Here is an 18800-nt window from a genome sequence, read left to right as displayed (position 1 = left end):
CTAATCCAATGATTGGTATTCATATAAGAAGAGGAAAATTAGGACACAGAAGGACATATACCAAGACACCAGGAGAGAGCATATGACAGTGGAGGCATGGACTGAAGCGCTGTGTCTACAAGGCAGAGTACCAAGGATGGCCTGAGACACCAGAAGCCGGAAGAGACAAGTAGGATATTTCCCTAGAGCATCTGCAGAGATGTGGCCCTGCCCACACCTTGATTTGGGACTTCTAGTTTCCAGAACAGTGAGGGAACCAATTTCTGTTGTTTTAAACCACCCAGCTTGTGGTAATGCCTTAATCACACTCTTAGGAAATTAATAAACTGGTGAAGAAACAATGTTAAAAAAGAGGGAGGGAGGGAGGGAGGGAGGGAGAGAGGGAGGAGGGTGGGGGGAAGGGAGGGAGGGAGGGAGGGAAAGAAAGAAGGAAAGAAGGAAAGAAGGAGGGAAAAAAGAAGCTAGCTTGAAAGAACTCTCCATTTCTACTTTTGAATCTGATCTTCCTATTCCAATTAAATCATATACTTTTAATAAAAAGGACATTTAAAAGTCACAACTCTGTGGCTATTACCCTCACTCCCCCACCTGTAGGTCTAGATTTTTAGTCTTGCCCAAGTACCACTCTTTCCAAAGCTTAAAAAGGGCCTCATTTAAGAGCAGAAATATTTATTTATAGATTTAAAAATTATATTTTTCTATTTATTCAAATGTTCGATTCTTAATAAGAAAATTCACATTTTATTCATTTTTACTAAGTTTCTTTCATTCATGCATACACCCACACGTACAAATAATTGCTCTGGAAGATCTTTAAAAAGCCTTTCTTTGGTACACAAAGAAAATGAAGCACCATAAAGCAGGGGCTTCATCTGAAAACCAAACAGCTGTAGTAAAATTAACATGTTAATTCAAAATGTATGTTTCAATTTTTATGCTTTGGAAAAGGTTTAAATTTAACTTTTGCAGGAAATCGTAGAAGAGAAAATTATCACAATCCCATCCACTCATCCCAGTTGAAAATCAGACAAAGTAAAAGCATTTGTTGTGAAACTATTTCTATTCATAGCCAGAAATTTCTAAAATGCTAATGTCTCAAAAATATGCTAATGTTTGCGACAGTATTATTTCAAAGATATATTGTCACACATGTACATCCTAAATAGAGATTTAGGTAACAATCAAAAGAGCTCTATTAAAATAGAGAACTGACAATCAGAAAAAATTTGATGAATCAATTTTGTCATTACTATTTTAACAAATTTTTAATTAAATACATATCTACTCACATTTCTACATAGATATGTTTGTATTTGTATGTCTATGTACATATATATATATATATGCATATAAAGGTACATATACACACCCCAATAAAGAGAGGTAAAAGTTTTACTGAAATTTAAAAGAGCCCTTTATTACAGTATATATTTAAAAATATGTAGAGAATAAGCTAAACATGCATAGGACAATTTCCTATGAGAAAAAAAAAGATATAATCCATCAGTCCCTAACTATGTTTCTTTTCTATTAGATAAATTCATATATACTTTGGCATCAATATATTTAACATGCATAAGAGCCACCAAATCTTCCTTTGAAAAAATAAATTCTTACAAATATCATATATTTGTTATAATTTTGGAAATCTGGGTAATACAGAACCTACAAGTATTTGTTAAAGTTCAGTTTTAGTTCAGACATAATTTACAACCTTTAGCATATTATTCAAAGGACCCAAAATTAACTGGCCAGACCATACATAAAAGTTATGCACTAATATGACCGTTACTTAGGCTTTTTTTTTTTTTTTTTTTTTTTTTTTAGCACGAGTGCTTGCAAGAGAGACAGCAAGGGAGAGGGATGAGAAGCATCAACTTGTAGTTGCAGCACTTTAGTTGTTCACTGACTGCTTTTCATACATGCCTTGACCAGGGAGGGGGTGGGGCTCAAACCGAACCAGTGACCCCTTGCCCAAGCCAGCAACCTTGGGCTCAAGCCAGCAACCATGGGGTCATGTCTAAGATCCCATGCTCAAACCAGTGACCCCGCGCTCAAAATGGCAAGCCTGTGCTCAAGCTGGATGAGCCCACACTCAAGCTGTCGACCTCGGGATTTTGAACCTGGGACTTCAGTGTCCCAGGTCAACACTATCCACAGCGCCACCCCTGGTCAAGCCCATTACTTAAGACATTTTAAAGAAAATTACCTGGTATCCATTTAGGTCTGTATAGAATCTATTCTGGCTGTTTATGCCAGAAGAAATTCTCATTGCAATCTCACGGTTATATTCTTTTCGGATGTCCACAATATTGGAAACTTCCACAGACTGTCCATCTATTCCTAAATTTAAAAGAATGTATAAATAGAAGTAAATTAATTGCCTACTTTCTTAAATATACTATCCAGAATGTATTTAAAAGTTACATATATCTTTATCATCTCTTATATGTTAAACAGTATCACAATTTACCTTTTTAAAAAGAATTATCAGATAGTAGGTAACATTTATTCAGGGGCACACATAACTTAACACAAGAATGAAGAGGTTGGTGGAGATAAATGCAGATGAAAGATAACATGCAAATGATTCTCTAATGAATTCTAGAGAGGAAAGAGGACATTAAGTGAGAAAAGGTCAGCCTCACTGCAGGCCGGTCCACCTCTTGTCTGCATCGTCATTCCCCAACAGAGCCATTCAAGCCTACTTCTTCACCAGTCTCCTTACACACTAGAAATTATGAGCAGTGAAATTTATACTCTGTTGGTTCAAGAGACAATGGATTATTGCTCATGATCTATAGGTAGAAAAAGAGACAGGAGAGCCACTGAGATGATTTATGGTTGAAAATGATATTATATTAGTACTCTGGAGTATAATCTGGAGAGCTCCCCAGAAGCTGAATCAATTTTAGTTGAGTTTGGTATCTCTTAAGGTTCCTTGTTATAAACTGAGTCATTGTACCCTTGGCTGTAGAAAGCAGAGGGTAGATGTGTCACACATTTTTTTTCGAATTAAGCCTAAGGTGTTTACTAATTTCTATCATGCTGTCCTAACTGCACTGCCGGATCCTCAGGGAAGCCTTGGGTCTATTTTAAAGATGGAAAGAGGAGTTATAAAGAAGCCCAATACTCTTAACAAGATCAAGTGTATACATGAGATATTACAGGGTCTTCAAAGAGGAGAACAATTAAGAAAGTGATAGAATAAAGATTGGCCCCCTATTGTACTTCATACAGCTAGTTTTTTGAGATTCCAAGACAATGGACACTTCCCTGCAGTTGTTACTTATTACCTACTTCTCCTTACTCCTCAAACACCATCTGTCCCTCTATGCCAGGGGTCTCAAACTCGCGGCCCGCCGAACAATTTTGTGCGGCCCGCAGACTAATCCACGAAGTTCAAAATATTTTGGATAAAATTAAGTAAGCCTAGGGGCCTACTTGTATTTTTCATTTCTCTAGCATCCTAGCTAGATATTAGCTTAGTTAACAGCAGTTGCGATGCGAACTACAGTTTCTGGTTGTTTTGTGACACTGAGTAAAATGCATGTACGATTGTGCTTGTTGTACTGATTTTTTTTTTTGTTTTCAACTGCAGTGAGAAAAGTGTTGCGTAACAGTTGCCTTTTGTAGACCTAGTGCGGCCCGCCGACCGGCTGTGATCTTGCTCTGCGTCCCACATGCTGAGTTGAGTTTGAGACCCCTGCTCTATGCTGACAACCAGCCCTCTTTAGACAAAGAGGCTATGTAAGAAAGAATGGGGCTGGGACGAAGGGAGTGAGGAAGACTTTCTAGGAGCCAAAAATAATCCCCAGAGCTTATAGAAGATGAAAGGAAATGGTGAAAGAAGGAAGTTGGAATCTGTGAGATTTGTGGAAAAGAATGTAAATATAGCTGGTCCAGGCACAATAGATTTGTGTGAAAATCACACTAGAAATTATAAAGCACACATAATAATGTAGTGACAATATTAAATGGGCTGAGTATTTTCAGAATGATCACAGAAGTTCTTTTCTGGTACATGTTGCTCTGCAAACTCAACAACCTCAATGAGAACTAAACTTCAGTTCTTCACTATGTTCATAAAGCTAATATGAGTATAATCTGCATGGGTGGGGGAAATGGGTATCTTTTTTTCCTGCTTTACGAGCACAGTCTGAACCTCTACCACTTAAACAGACACTTATATTTCATTCTGAGAGTTACCAGAGAACCTGCCAAGTTAGCTGACCCAAATATATCTCCACTACTACTGGGAAGTTAAAAAATATCATGTACACTGATGATAGAACAACAGCAACTTCTCTGAACTAGGAAATGTATTACCTTACATGCAAATTTTCATTTCAGTATGCTTAGATTAACTAGAATATTGTTCAAAAACCAAATGAATTGTATACTGAATTTTAATTGACAAGCTTCTACAAAATGTAGCACTAGGGACAACAGTACTAATGTAGCATTGGGGAAAACAGAAAGGTGACAAGTAGACTCTAATCTACTGAAAGCATTTGTAGGGATTTTAGCACTGCTTTATATATTCTCCCCTAGATTGGATATTCTCTCAGGGGTCAACAGAATACACAAAATGAAATAAAGTCTTAACAAAGGAGAGTGTCATTAATTTCAAGTCATGTATCTCTGGAACACACTTACAAAAATGTGCTTCAGAAAAAATTAATAATTTCACATTACCTCTAGCAATAATAAATTATTTCCCTGGAGAAATACATCTTTCTGAAGCTCAGTATTATGCTCAACATATGCTTAAAGCTTCTTTAAAAGAAGCATCTATATCCATTCAAAATTCAGCAAGATAATCATTTAAATTCTGTGCCTGAATAGACTTTAAAAATAAGATCAAATTAATACATGTATATGAACAAACCAAATAAAACCTGTAATGGTAATAAAAGCAAAGAGGTATCTCTGAGTTCTCAAAGATAACTTATTATTAAAAAAAAATGTATGAGGGAGAGTATTGCCAAGTTTTCTGATTCTGTGTCAAGAATTCCCTAAGGAGCCTGACCAGGCGGTGGCACAGTGGATAGGGCATCGGACTGGGACGCAGAGGACCCAGGTTCAAGACCCCAAGGTCGCCAGCTTGAGCGCGGGCTCATCTGGTTTGAGCAAGGCTCACCAGCTTAAGCTCAAGGTTGCTGGCTTGAGCAAGGGGTCACTCGGTCTGCTGTAGCCTCCCGGTCAAGGCACATATAGGAAAGCAATCAATGAACAACTAAGAAACTGCAACGGAGAATTGATGTTTCTCATCTCTCTACCTTCCTGTCTGTCCCTCTCTCTGACTCTCTCTGTCTCTCCCACAATTAAAAAAAAAATTCCCTAAGGAGTACATACCATTCCCAAAGAGGCACAAAGGATTGTGGGGAGAACTCCCCGGAAGGAGGGACACAGGCCCAGTGGTTCCAGTGGGCTGTGGGTCTTTGCAGTATATTGCAGCAAAAGGTGTTTACACCAAAATAGTTCTACCTGAGCATGAACCATAAAGACTTCAATCCCGGAAAATAGTGCCTATTTTATCAGAGTAGCCCACGTGGGCGGCAGGTGATACCATTCCCGGGTTTCAACAAAGAAAGATAAGTTACCTCTTGCTAGTCCTTAGAGGTAAGAGAAAGAAGATTGTTCATCCTTATTAACACAGGCGATGCAAAGTAAGAACAGAGCCAGTGCATAGGCGTAAAGGTTTAAATGGGAAGCCAAGAGTTTCCTCAATTGTTTTTGTTCCTCCCTCGAGCCTGTTAGCTTCCCACAGACTAGCTTCCAAAGCATCTTCGCATTCCTGTTCTTAACAGCATTTTAGGCACGTGGTAGGTGCTAAACCACTATAAACGTAAGTAGTGAAGATGTCCCTCATCATGCAGAAGTTATCTGACATGGGGGTAATGAAAAGAATGAAATAGCTTTCTATCCTGGCAAGAAAGATTTGATAAAAAAACTAACACAGTGCTTGTAGAGTGTGATAAACTTTATGCTGAAAACAGACACAAACACAGTACTACATTTTTTACTGGTGCCTGTGTGTGTGTGTGTGTGTGTGTGTGTGTGAGAGAGAGAGAGAGAGAGAGAGAGAGAGAGAGAGAGAACACAGGAGAAGGCAGGTATCCACACTACTTGTGTGTATGAGAGAGAGAGAGAGAGAGAGAGAACACAGGAGAAGGCAGGTATCCACACTACTTGTGTGTATGAGAGAGAGAGAGAGAGAGAGAGAGAGAGAACACAGGAGAAGGCAGGTATCCACACTACTTGTGTGTATGAGAGAGAGAGAGAGAGAGAGAGAGAACACAGGAGAAGGCAGGTATCCACACTACTTGTGTGTATGAGAGAGAGAGAGAGAGAGAGAGAGAACACAGGAGAAGGCAGGTATCCACACTACTTGTGTGTATGAGAGAGAGAGAGAGAGAGAGAGAGAACACAGGAGAAGGCAGGTATCCACACTACTTGTCTTGAGCAGTGGATAGATGGCAGACACAGATTCCAGAGAAATTTTACCTTAGCTCTGTGCAATTTTTGTCGAGTATACGTATGTGTTATTTGTTTTTATATACATAAAAATAATTTTGCGCATTTTAAAAAGAATATTTTCTAATAAGGCAGGGAAAAAAACAAAACTAAGTAGGCAAGGGGTGGGGTCAGGGTCAGGCTTGGCCCTGTCACAGGGAACCTGCTTTAAAAGTACAATAGTCTCAGGGTCTTAGAGTTACTCTCAAAATGATGCTGGTCTCTTGCAGAGGTCTCAAACTCGCGGCCCGCCGAACAATTTTTTGCGGCCCGCAGACTAATCCACGAACTACAGTTTCTGGTCGTTTTGTGACACTGAAAAGTGTTGCGTAACAGTTGCCTTTTGTAGACCTAGTGCAGCCCACCAAACGGCTGTGATCTTGCTCTGTGGCCCACATGCTGACTTGAGTTTGAGACCCCTGCTTTAGAGCCATGTCCTACCAGGTGGGTCAGGAAGGAGTGGAGCCTTTTGACTTCGTTGCTTAGTAGCGGTTTGAAGGAAACCAAGAAGGGCATTCCTGGAGTAGAGAGAAAAACTGAAGGACAACTCTGACATATTCCCTGTGTCAGAAAGAGGAGGTAGCGGGAACATCAGGGAGGGCGAACATGACTGAGGAATGCAGATGGGAAGCCCAGTGGCACAGCTCTGAGCAGCAACTGATGGCCTTTGGAGAATCCTAGCATCACCTCCTCTGCACAAACTCCTCTCCTCGCTGTCATATCCCTATAAAACCTATCTGAAGAGCCTAATGCAACGCAGAACTGCAGAATCTCAGTTGATTCAACTCTCTCCACCTTTCCAGATCACCTTATTCTAGCAATTTGGAAATACAAAGTAAACTTTTCCAAAGAATATACCTGATAAATAGGACTCCACCTGCACTACACTCAAATGGTAGTAACAGCAGCTTGAGAGGAAAAGGAAGAGAGAGCCTCACTCATACCTAAGTAAGAATCAAATATCCTAATTGCGGTACTCAGTATGTGATTAGGACACATCATCAGATCAAGATAAAATAAGTGAAATACTAGCAAGTGGCCACACCCACCTAGGAAAATGAAAAGTGACAAGAGAAGGGTTTAAACCTTCAAACAAAAGTTCAACTGGAATTTGACAGAAGATATAAAATAAATCCTCAAAAAAACCCCCCAAAACTAAGATTGAAAACAAGGTCTTTGGTAAGTGTCCTTAAAATGTGGGCCCTTGGGCAAAAATGGAACTTTGTTACCTATCTCGTTGTTGTTTGTAAAGTCAGTAGCCACGGCCACCATCACAGCCGCCTGGCCAGTGCAGGTTCAGGTTTGATTCGGACAGACGGTAATGAAATAACAGAGCCAAGAACTGGTGGGCCATTAGCTTTAATCCTAGCTTGCACCCCGCAGGCAAGAAATACACACAGTGGGAAAACACTTCCCTTTCCATTCAGGGCTCCCAAAGCCACTGACTTATCTGAGTTTCCTAGAATCAAAGGTTTCTAAGCTCACCAGCCTTATTCACCTCTGTTCCTCATCTCCTTCTTTCTGTACAAACTGGCTTCTCTCTCAAGATAACTGGCACTCTGCCATCTTGGCTGCTTCTACTCTTCCACGTGGCCTTTCTCTGCTCTCCTACAGCGCTCCTCCTAGAACATAATCACTCTTCTCCCGGAACAACATGATCTCTCTTCCTTTTAAAACCTTTTGGTGCGAAAGCCCTCCCCCCCACACACACATATTAACATAATCACGCCCATCCCAAGCAATCACCTGGGCGATGGGCTTCCTCATGGGCAGCGCCGTCTTTAACAAAGTGAGCATAATACATTTTATCTGCCCAACATTGTTCTAAACCTTTTTCTTCTAATCTGTCTGAACAGGGAAGGTGACTTTACAGGAGAAAGACAGTAGCAGCTGGCAAAACAAACAAACAGAGGTTCTAATTTTGAATAGCTTCTTTCCAATTTTGAGAGTATTTTATATTTAAATCATTAAGAAAATAAAAATACCTTTCCCATTATGTATGTAGTTGTGTGGCATTTCTGTGAATTTACCCAACTTAACTGGGAGTTGACACAGTTTCAGCATATATCCCTGAATAACAATGCTCACAAAAATGATAAATCAAGTAGGTCAACATGAAGATGTTCCTAAAAATCAGATATTATCATGACTATATTTTAAAAGTATTACACTCACATCTGAAAGTACCAAAAATAAAAATGGTCATTCCCACAATTGGATGACCTTTCCTCCATGTTGCCTACTCAACTTACCATCCATTATAAGATCTCATTTATCCTGAGGTCCTTGCTGATTTCCAGGTTTGTAAATATTCACATTGATTATTTCTCCACAAGTGAAAATTTCAACATCTGCTTTCATAAATACAAATTTTAGCAAATTTCATTCCAAGTCTCAACTTTAAGAAAATGATGATGGACCACTTTGTTTTATTTATAAAGCACTGGATAAATCAGTGGTAGTCAACCTGGTCCCTACCACCCACTAGTGGGCGTTCCAGCTTTCATGGTGGGTGGTAGGGGAGCAACCAGAGTATAAATAAAAAGATAGATTTAACTATAGTAAGTTGTTTTATAGATTTATTCTGCCAAACTTAGCGAAAATCCGACATAAAGTACTTGGTAAGTAATTATTATTATATGCTTCAACTTGCTGTAACTCTGCTTTATAAATTTTATAAAGTAAAGTTACTTCCCTACTTTATAAATCACCATTATTGTGGAACCGGTGGGCGGTTAGAAAATTTTACTACTAACAGAGATACAAAAGTGGGCGGTAGGTATAAAAAGGTTGACTACCCCTGAGATAAATAGCCATCACTACTTATTGATCAACTTAAAATAAGCTAGGCACTAGTAGAGATATTTTAAGCTTTTTGTTTCAATAATTCTTACAATGACATAAATGTAAATGCGTAATAGGAAAGGTATAGAATTTCAATCATATGGATTATAAATTTTAATTAAAGATTAAACCAATTAAGTATGACATAGTTGAAGGCTTAATAACTGAAAAACACACTACAAAACTGGGAAGCTACCCTCATGTTTTTCTAATAAACACTGATTTTAAGAAACAACAGGGCTTTTGGAATCTCTGATTTAGAGGAAACATCTGCACTAGTAACATGTTTTTAAATCCAAAAGAGATAGGTCTAACTAAAACCTTCTCTTGTGAGGCAAATAAAATAACTCACAACCCTGGAGCTTTCTGTTACTTTCCTCACAATCCGGGCTTGGGCTAGTTTAGGACAAGGGAGGGAAGAATGCAACCATAATCCAAATGGTCTGCCCTCATGCCCTCCCAAACGTGCTCCCAGTCAGGATGTTTGGATTCCGTAGAGTCCCACTCCCCAAGATGATGTGCCTGAAATGGACCTGGCAGGGAGGCACGGGCACGGGGTTCTTCCTTTTCTGGTTCACACCTTCACTATTCCTTCTCCCAACTTAACAGAAAAACAAAACAAAACAAAAGGAAAAGAAAAAAAAAGCCGCTACAGCATAACTCTCACCCACCTTACTCCAGTGGGGACTGTACAATTTTTAAAATATTGAAACAAACAAACAAAATAATTAGATGCCAACTGAAAGAAATACATAATGGACACAGAGTTCTTCAAAGTCTTACCAGAACAAGGCAATTTCATGCTTCATGATAGTTTTCCTCCTTTATGCCCATTGAAAGGCATTTCTCCAAGACCTAGCATCTCACCAATTCAATTCCCTATCAAAAATCTTCCTCAGCTTCCTCAACCCTCAATGACTACTCTCTCGTAACACGTACTAACTCATCTGACCCACACATCCTCTTAAGGAGATACAACACTTAGTAAGTGCCAGGTTTTATGTGTGTTAATTCAGGTATTCCTCCAACACGCCTATGAGGTAGACTCTACTATTGTCGGCATAATGAAACCAAGGCCAGGTGGTTAATAACCTGCACAAGATCAGCTTGTGAAGGTCCGCACTGGGATGGGAGCTGGGAATGAAATGCAGGTGGGCTGACTCCAGAGTCGGAGCTCTTCCCTGGGTTTCCCAACCCTGTGCCCTTCTTCCTCGTTAGTACTCATCTGTGGGGATGCTCTTCCCCTGGGTTTGCCAGCCCTGTGCCCTTCTTCCACGTTATATTCATTTGTGGGGATGCTCTTCCCCTGCTAAAGATACGCCTTCAATGCAGCAGCTGCTGTCAAACAGCCCCCAAGATAACCTCTGAGTTCTGAACCTGTGTAACTAGAAAGTACTTGCAGTTCTTTAAAATCACCTTCTCTTTCATGTCTGTAGGGAATAATCAGATTCAACACACAGCAACTTATTTCAATTTTTAAAAGTTCCAATTAACGGGGGGGGGGGGGGACCCTTAGCAGCCAACTGCATGATATTACAAAAAGTTTTAATTACCTAAGTCTGCCTAGCCATAACTGAATGCTCTTTACTCTTAAATCAAACTAATTATGAAATGTAGTCTGGGGAAAAAATGAGCGATTGATTGTAAACCATTTTAATATCCACATGAAAATCTTTTTAATGGAAATAAAAACAACTTCAGTGAAGCCGAGACCGTGTTTACAAGTGGAAGGACTCCAAGGATGGGAACCGCAGATTCAAGTGATTTTAGAAGAATTTAGAAGCAAGCAGTCAAGCAAGCACCAGAGAGACTTGACTTTACGTGACACAATGTTTTGTGAAGACTCTCAGATGGTTATACCTAATTGGCCATCTAGTCTTTCTATAGTTTAGGTAACAAAGTCTATATTTTGCTTAGAGGTGAAACTAAGGATTCAGATCCCTATTTCCAATGTGATTCTCTTAAATATTTACTGGATAAAGTTCACTTTGACTCTCCTAAAGTAAGGATCATATTATGAATTAATTTGCTTACATATTCAAAACTGAAAAAGACTAAGCAACTTCACTTTGCTAAATCTATAAAGAAACTGTAAGTCATTTTAGTTAAAGGAAAGTCTTTTCTTCCATACTTTTTGTCTGGAAGTTCATTACATTTTACCTTCTGGCTACTTTCTTTTAGCAAGATACATTACATATAAGTACTCTTATGATATGCAGGCGGATAATGGGTGCAAGTATTGCATTTAAAATATTTCTCCTAAGGAGTGAAACATACTCACTCACTGACTTGCTCACAAACACACACCTACATAGGAGAACAGAGTCCTGGGGGGAGGGGGGGGACCCTGCAAGTACATATTACAACAGATCTGGAACCTAAACCCTGTGCCACTGAAAACGTACACGACACATTGGTAACCCATAGCAACCTAATTCTTCAAAGTGGCTGCTGAAGTCGGAAAACTAGGGCACCAAAGTCTAATAATCACAGCTCTGAAGACAAATGAAGCCACAGCTAGTAAATGTCACTTACTGATCACTGTGTCACTGCAAGGCATGTACCTTTTTTTTCTTTGTTAAGATTTTATTTATTCATTTTAGAGAGGAGAGAGAAGGAGGAGGAGCAGAAAGTATTAATTCCCATATGGGCCCTGACCAGGCAAGGTCAGGGTTTCGAACCGGAAACCTTAATGTTTCAGGCCAACACTTTATCCACCGCGCCACCAGAGGTCAGGCAGCATACTTTTTGTGATGGTACAATATCAATGTAGCACAAGGAGATACAGGGGCTTCTGCTTGTATCATAGTCTATCTTGCAACACAAGACTAACAACAAAAGCTAAAGCAGACTATTTGGTAACATTTAAAGCTTCAATTTAATGAAAGATGATTATACTCAAGAAAAGTTAACCCCCATGTCTCCTATCTTTCCCTCTGGGTAAATGTTATTTGCTACAAACTAAATAATCTTTTAGAAACCATCAGATATTTCCAAAAGGGCATTCATTAAATAATGGCCTCCATAAAATGCATTTCTTATTTAACCTGATATAAGGCAAAGCATTGTGTTTCATTAGAAATCTCTAAAACTGCTCTGATCTTTTGGAGCTTTTAAAGCTAGTAAGCACGATTTCCTCTAATTTAATATTTCTAGAAATCTTTCTAATATAATATCTAAATGATAATGAAAAGAAAATCACAGTGCTGTTTAATAGCTTAAGTGATGTTAAGAAAGTGACTTTAAACTGCACCTCTTACTATTTCCATCATCCAGACAGAACGCAAATGGAGAAACTCAAATTAAATGCCAAACCCAAAACAAACCAGCAGGCGTGTGCGTGTGTGTGTGTGTGTGTGTGGGGGGGGGGGGGGTGCCAGCTCAGTTTGTTTTGAAATCTTTGATGGGCATACCAAACTGACCACCTAGTCTTCCTACAGTTAAAGAAAGTGAGTCTTATACAATTTATATAATTTTAAAAGTGTTTAATTTTGTTGTCTTCTGAAGTTTAATTTGGCAAAAGTTACTTTGGGGAGAGAAGACCAAATAACTAAAAAAAGGATTAAGAAATATAAGGATGTCTTGACAGGTTAGCATTACTTCAGTCTTTTAAAAGAATGCTTCTTATAATAAAGTAGTTAATAATAATTTACTGCTTTAGTAAATTAATAGTTATATCTAATCATAAAATATTAATTGTCCCCTAGCCCAGATTCCCTTCTGGACCATAAATTTGGTACTAACAACAAACACAAGTCTGGTCATTAATACTCATTAAAATAACTACATCTGGTCAGTTTAAAGGAGCAACATTAGCATATATCCAGAAATAGTTTAGTTAGTTAAATTTGAGAATATGTATTTTTGATATTTGGAAAAATATTAAACAAAAGCAAGTCTATAACAGCATAGAAGCTGGCTGAAGTTTTCTTTGAATCTAAGATGAAAAGCTATATTCTGCTTATGAATTTTGATCAATCACCAAATGCCTGGTTTATATGAGGCCAAAATACCACTGAAGAGCTACCAAGTTATTTCTCAGTACAGACACCCAGAGCAGCAAGACCAAAACCCCTTTCAGGTAGTTTGACACCTAGAGTCAACCACCCAGAATACTTCACATCGCTGTCATAGGTCTTAATTAGATTTGATTAAACCACAATAAGCCAGGATCAGACAACCTGAGCCCTCATTCAATGATGTATGAAAGAAAATGATGGATGGATAGAAGTGGGTCACAAAGGCTGCTGAGAAAAGGCTCCATCTCCACAACTGCACTTGTTTTTTATTTCTTCTTTTTTTTTTTCTCCCAGGAGAGAAGTTTATGAACAGGTTCAAATACCAACATAGAGGGTATACAGTTTGGAAGAAAGACTCTGAGGTGACCTGCTATCTCCATCTCCCACCAACTTTCCATTTTCAGGTTGGAAGAAAAAATACATGCTCTGGGCTTGAGAGTTACACATGCTGGTGTCACATTTACATCAGGCAAGTAGAGTAAAACTGATCTGAAGAAGCACTCTGTTTACTTCACATTGTACCTAATTTATCTGCCATTTCCCACAATCTTCTGAAGGAAGTGCTGTTTAATAGCTTAAGTGATGTTAAGAAAGTGACTTTAAACTGCACCTCTTACTGTTTCCATCATCCAGACAGAATGCAAATGGAGAAACTCAAATTAAATGCCAAACCCAAAACAAACCAGCAGGTGGGGGGGGGGGAGGCCTCCCAGCTCAGTTTGTTTTCTGCTTTCAAACCACAAAAGTCAAATATCCAGAGGAAAAAATGCTGCAGTTCAAGTTTACTCCACACATTGAGACATCTAGGCACAATCTGGGGTCTGCATATTTTTTAAATTGTTTTTGTTACGCTAATGCTTTAATAAGTGCCCTGTTCAGAAAAACCTCTATTTCTTAACTGACTAATAGAGAAGCAGCTGACTAATCAGAGAGCCAGGGTGGAGGGCCAGGAGCCAGTTCAAATCCCATTCCCTGCACCCCTTAAAGGACTATCAGTCAGCTGCTGGGCATTTCTGATGGCCCAGGGGAGGGGTGGAGGGGAGGGGGAGGAGCGGGAAGAGACGGAACAGGAGAGGAGAAAAGATAAGCACTTAGTTCTAAGTAAGGAATGTGTTTCTTGGGATAAGTAAGAAGGCCAGTCAGAGCCTACTAGTTTCTAAAATGACCCCGATGCAAGATGGCGAGCTCTACACAGCAGCAGAAGAGGGCCCTCGAACACACAGAAACCACTCTCTGCCTGTAGATCCAGTCCCCGGGACAACCCAAAACACTAAGACGCTGCAGTGACAACGACAGAAGCAAATAAATCAAAAGCGATCAGGCAAATATACCTGATGGAGAAGCTGGGAGTTTTCGGATGTACTGCTTAGGCATTTACTGAGACAGGGCCTGTGCCCGAATACAACTGATGAGGGACCGTGGCAGACCGAGCTCGATGACACAGGCTGTGCCGAAGTGCACACCCTGCCGCACTCAAGGGAGAACTTCTCTTCTACTGAAACAATAGTTTTAAGCAGATTTAAATTAGGTAAGTACAACTCCTGCACGATAATCCTATTTTCTACCCATAAAGTAAAACCTTTGGCCACAGCTGAAAACGCAATTTTGGAGCTCTCAAAGATGCTGCACAGTGGCTGATGCAAGAGTACAAAAGGATGGTTAAAATATTATTTCTAACTTACTAGTTTTTAGGAATCTTGACAAAAAAAATTACTTCAGGACTACAGACTTTCTTGTAGGTAGCAAAATGATTGCAGATAACGCTACAGGTCACGTTTAGTATCTAGTATAATTTATCCCACCTTCTAGAGGACCTTTTCGTTCCCTTTCAACCTATGAATCGTGAGTTATTCTGAGAACATATCTTACTATATATCACATGAGAAAGTTTGTCCCTATCCGGAATTCTAACAAAAGCTAAATGTTAATGACATTTGTACTATAAAAAAGTTTTTAAAAAGAAAAATTAAATTTGGACACTGAAATTTAGAAAATTAAACTTGAGCTTAAAACTTCTCTGAATAAGCACCCTTTTGCTTCTCCATAATACCTAACAAAGTAAACAGTGTCTGCCTATACATTTTATCATTATTTTGTATAATGCTTTAGTTGTCCAGCTGTATGAAGGCCCAGGAAAAATTTTTTTCTTTTCCTTTTCTTAATTAATTAATTAGGTGGGTTTTTAAATATAAATATTGCTCAGTTATTTATTTATTCATTCATTTTAGAGAGGAGAGTGAGAGAGAGAGAGACAGATAGAGGGAGACGGGGGAGGAGCAGGAAGCATCAACTCCCATATGTGCCTTGACCAGGCAAGCCCAGGGTTTCGAACCGGCGACCTTGGCATTCCAGTTTGATGCTTTATCTACTGTGCCACCACAGGTCAGGCTAATTTGGTTTGTTGCTTTTTTTTGAGAGAGAGGCAGGGAGAGAGAAAGAGACAGGAACATGGAGCTGTTCCTGTTATGTGCCCTGACTAGGAGTCAAACCGGCAACCTCAGTGCTCTGGGATGATGCTCCAACCAACTGAGCTTTCTGGCCAGGCTTAATTTTTCATTTTTTTTTTTAAATAGAGACAGAGAGAGGAAGGGAGAAAGATGGAAAGGAGAGAGAGGGGAGGGGGAAGGGGAACATTGGAAGCATTTGTTTTTCCACTCAGTCATGCATTTTCTGGTTGCTTCCCGTGTGTGCCCTTACTGGGGATCAAACCCGACAAACTTGTTGTTTCAGGACAATGCTCTTCTTAACTGAGCTAACCTGACCAGGGCCTATTTATCCTTTTCTTTTCTTTCTTTTTTTTTGGCTTAGCGTAACAGCAAAGAAAAAATTTAAGTGGTATTTTCATGAGGTCCTTTTCTAAGGGTTGGTATCATAGTAAATTGCCTGGTTACTAGGATGAAATTTGCGACTGAAAAAGTACTCCAGTCTAAAAACACTGATTTCAAAATCAGTCAACATACTATCACAAAATATTACAATTCTGAGAGTGGGAACCACAGCTCCTCCCAGGTCCCATGGAAGGGTCAGTGCTCATGTCCATGGTTCAGTTCTCAAAGGGGTCAAAGGCTGTTTCTATCACTTGGATAATAAAGATGCTGTTTAACACTGCCCTGAAAGTAATAAAAAATTGCCTGATTTTAACTCTAACAGCTAAGAAGTTGTGAATAAACAGAACTAGTTTGGAACATTCTTATAACATTCAATTCCAGTGATAGATGCTATTGCAACACATTCTACATTGAAGGCAGACTGCACGTGTGTGTGCCTATTAGTGACCCAATAATTGAAAGCTGTATCTGACACAATTTCCGTTCCATGAAATAAAAAGTTACACTTTTCTAGGTCTTAGAAATAAAATTTCCAGTTAATGAGATCATAACTAAGACAATTATTACAGTAGGAAAGAGAAGATATAAAGGAAAAAGAACATGTGTATGTAGGGAAGAGTTAAAAGTTTCAGCACTACTGATTATCAAAGGGTAAATACTATGCTGTAAATCACATAAGTATGATATCAAGTTTAGAAAGATTATTGTATCATCTTCAACCAGAAGTGCTAATTTGTTAAAAAAAAAAAAAGAAAACAAGAAAAGCAAGAATTCAAGAGCTGATGTACATGTTTCACAATTACATTTCTCTGTTCTCTTACCCTGTACGTTGTACAGTCGGACACTATGGGTAACGTGTTCAAAGAAGCAAGTCACATCCGAATAAAACCTTCCACGCTGCACTCTGACAAGGGGCTGAGTTGTGTAAATGTAAGGCTGAAGAGGAAATGACATTTTTTAGAAAAATATTTGGCTTTTAACTTATCCAAGAAATGTTTATCCCCAAATGGCAAATACATGTAACCTGGTATTTACAATTTTAAGTGAAAACCAAACTTTACAAAGTATAATATTCATTTGCTATAAAAATAAAAAGTTTTTCATTATACAAAAATTACTGAAAATAGAAAAAAATGTCACAACTTGATTGGCCTAAAGCTACAAACATTCTTTTTTTTTTAATAAATAAATTTTTATTTAAATGGGGTGACATAAATAAATCAGGGTACATATATTCAAAGAAAACATTTCCAGGTTATTTTGTCATTTAGTTCTGTTGCATACCCATCACCCAAAGAGAGATCGTCCTCCGTCACCCTCTATCCAGTTTTCTTTGTACCCCTTCCCCAAGCTACAAACATTCTTTTCAGCTGTGCTCCTTCTAATTATCCATGTTATTTATTAGAAAGAACAATCGTTCTACAACGGTGACATTTTTCCAGGCAACATTTATTATAACTATGGCCCCTAATGTTCAAGGGCCGGGGCAGGTGGCGAGGATGACCACAGGGAGTCATCTTCAGAAACAGAAAGCAGGATTCAGAAGCACAGTTTAATCACAGGTTTATTACTCTACAAACATCCTGCCCTTTTACTTGAAAGAGACAGCAAATATATAGCACATTTATAAATTTGAAAAAAGTACTGATTTACTTTTCATTATTTAAAATCTAGATATAAAAACACAGGACTGAAACACATAACTTATGTGACATATAAACAAATTTAAAGCATTTATGAAGAGTTATATTTTCTTAAGTTTTATACACCTTACAGAGTTCAACAGTAGCATAAAAGGTGAGACTTGTGAGGTGAACTACTTAAGTAGCATACGATTTTCAAAACTCTGTAATTTTTTTCTAAATGTATCTCTTTGGCTAGAGGAAAATATTCTGAAATTATTATAATGCTTTATAATTTACAAAGTTCTTGTACCTAGTTAACATGTAGCTAGGAAATAATAAAGAGGCTGAAACCTGGGGCAGCTGGTTCTGGGCTCTGGCTTTATTCTGATATACCCAGCTGCCTCTTTCTCTGATGTGCTTTTATTTTCTCTTTGTAAATATATGATAATTCCCTTTATTTTTCTATATAACATTAGAGCTGTTTGGAAGTAAAATAATTTTAGATAAATTTATTACGATGCTCCATGCATAATATTCCATAGCACAGAACAGTCAGTCAAAACAAAATGCCTATTCAATGACACAAGCTAGTGAGTGTGAAATCCCTGATCTCCTGACCATCCTGGAACGCCTACTATGACTTCTAGTTTACCATTAATTCCTCACTGACTTAAAAAACCAAAAACAAACAAAGAACTAGAATCCTTAGTGTGACTGAGAAAGCATGTTTAAGTATAAAAATGCAAAGAAGGAAATCTAAAAAGAAAATATAGAATTGACTACAAAAAATTAACAGAAAAACTAAAAAATTAACAAATTAAATGACACACTGAAAAATTTTGCAATATATATCGGGAAAATAATTAATTTTTTTTGCCATATGTAAAGAATACTTACAAATCTGTAGGTCATACTATTAGAAAAATGATCAAAAACCAAATAAAAACTCAAAAGAAATATGAAAG

General features: G+C 38.4%; 1 protein-coding gene across 1 annotated transcript in view; it reads right to left on the bottom strand.

The window, feature by feature from the left end:
- Nucleotides 1–18800, bottom strand: part of MAN2A1 (mannosidase alpha class 2A member 1) — a 186804-nt gene that overhangs the window by 27656 nt on the left and 140348 nt on the right. The window contains exons 16-17 of the mRNA XM_066381983.1: nt 17032–17146; nt 2210–2343 (exon numbers count right to left, since the gene is read on the bottom strand). Of these exons, the coding sequence (XP_066238080.1) occupies nt 2210–2343; nt 17032–17146 (249 nt within the window). The remainder of the gene's footprint in view (nt 1–2209; nt 2344–17031; nt 17147–18800) is intronic.

The sequence above is a fragment of the Saccopteryx leptura genome, chromosome 4, assembly GCF_036850995.1.
Source record: "Saccopteryx leptura isolate mSacLep1 chromosome 4, mSacLep1_pri_phased_curated, whole genome shotgun sequence".
Lineage (NCBI taxonomy): Eukaryota > Metazoa > Chordata > Mammalia > Chiroptera > Emballonuridae > Saccopteryx > Saccopteryx leptura.
The sequence above is the reverse complement of the archived record's forward strand: the minus strand, read 5'-3'. Positions and strand labels throughout refer to the sequence as shown.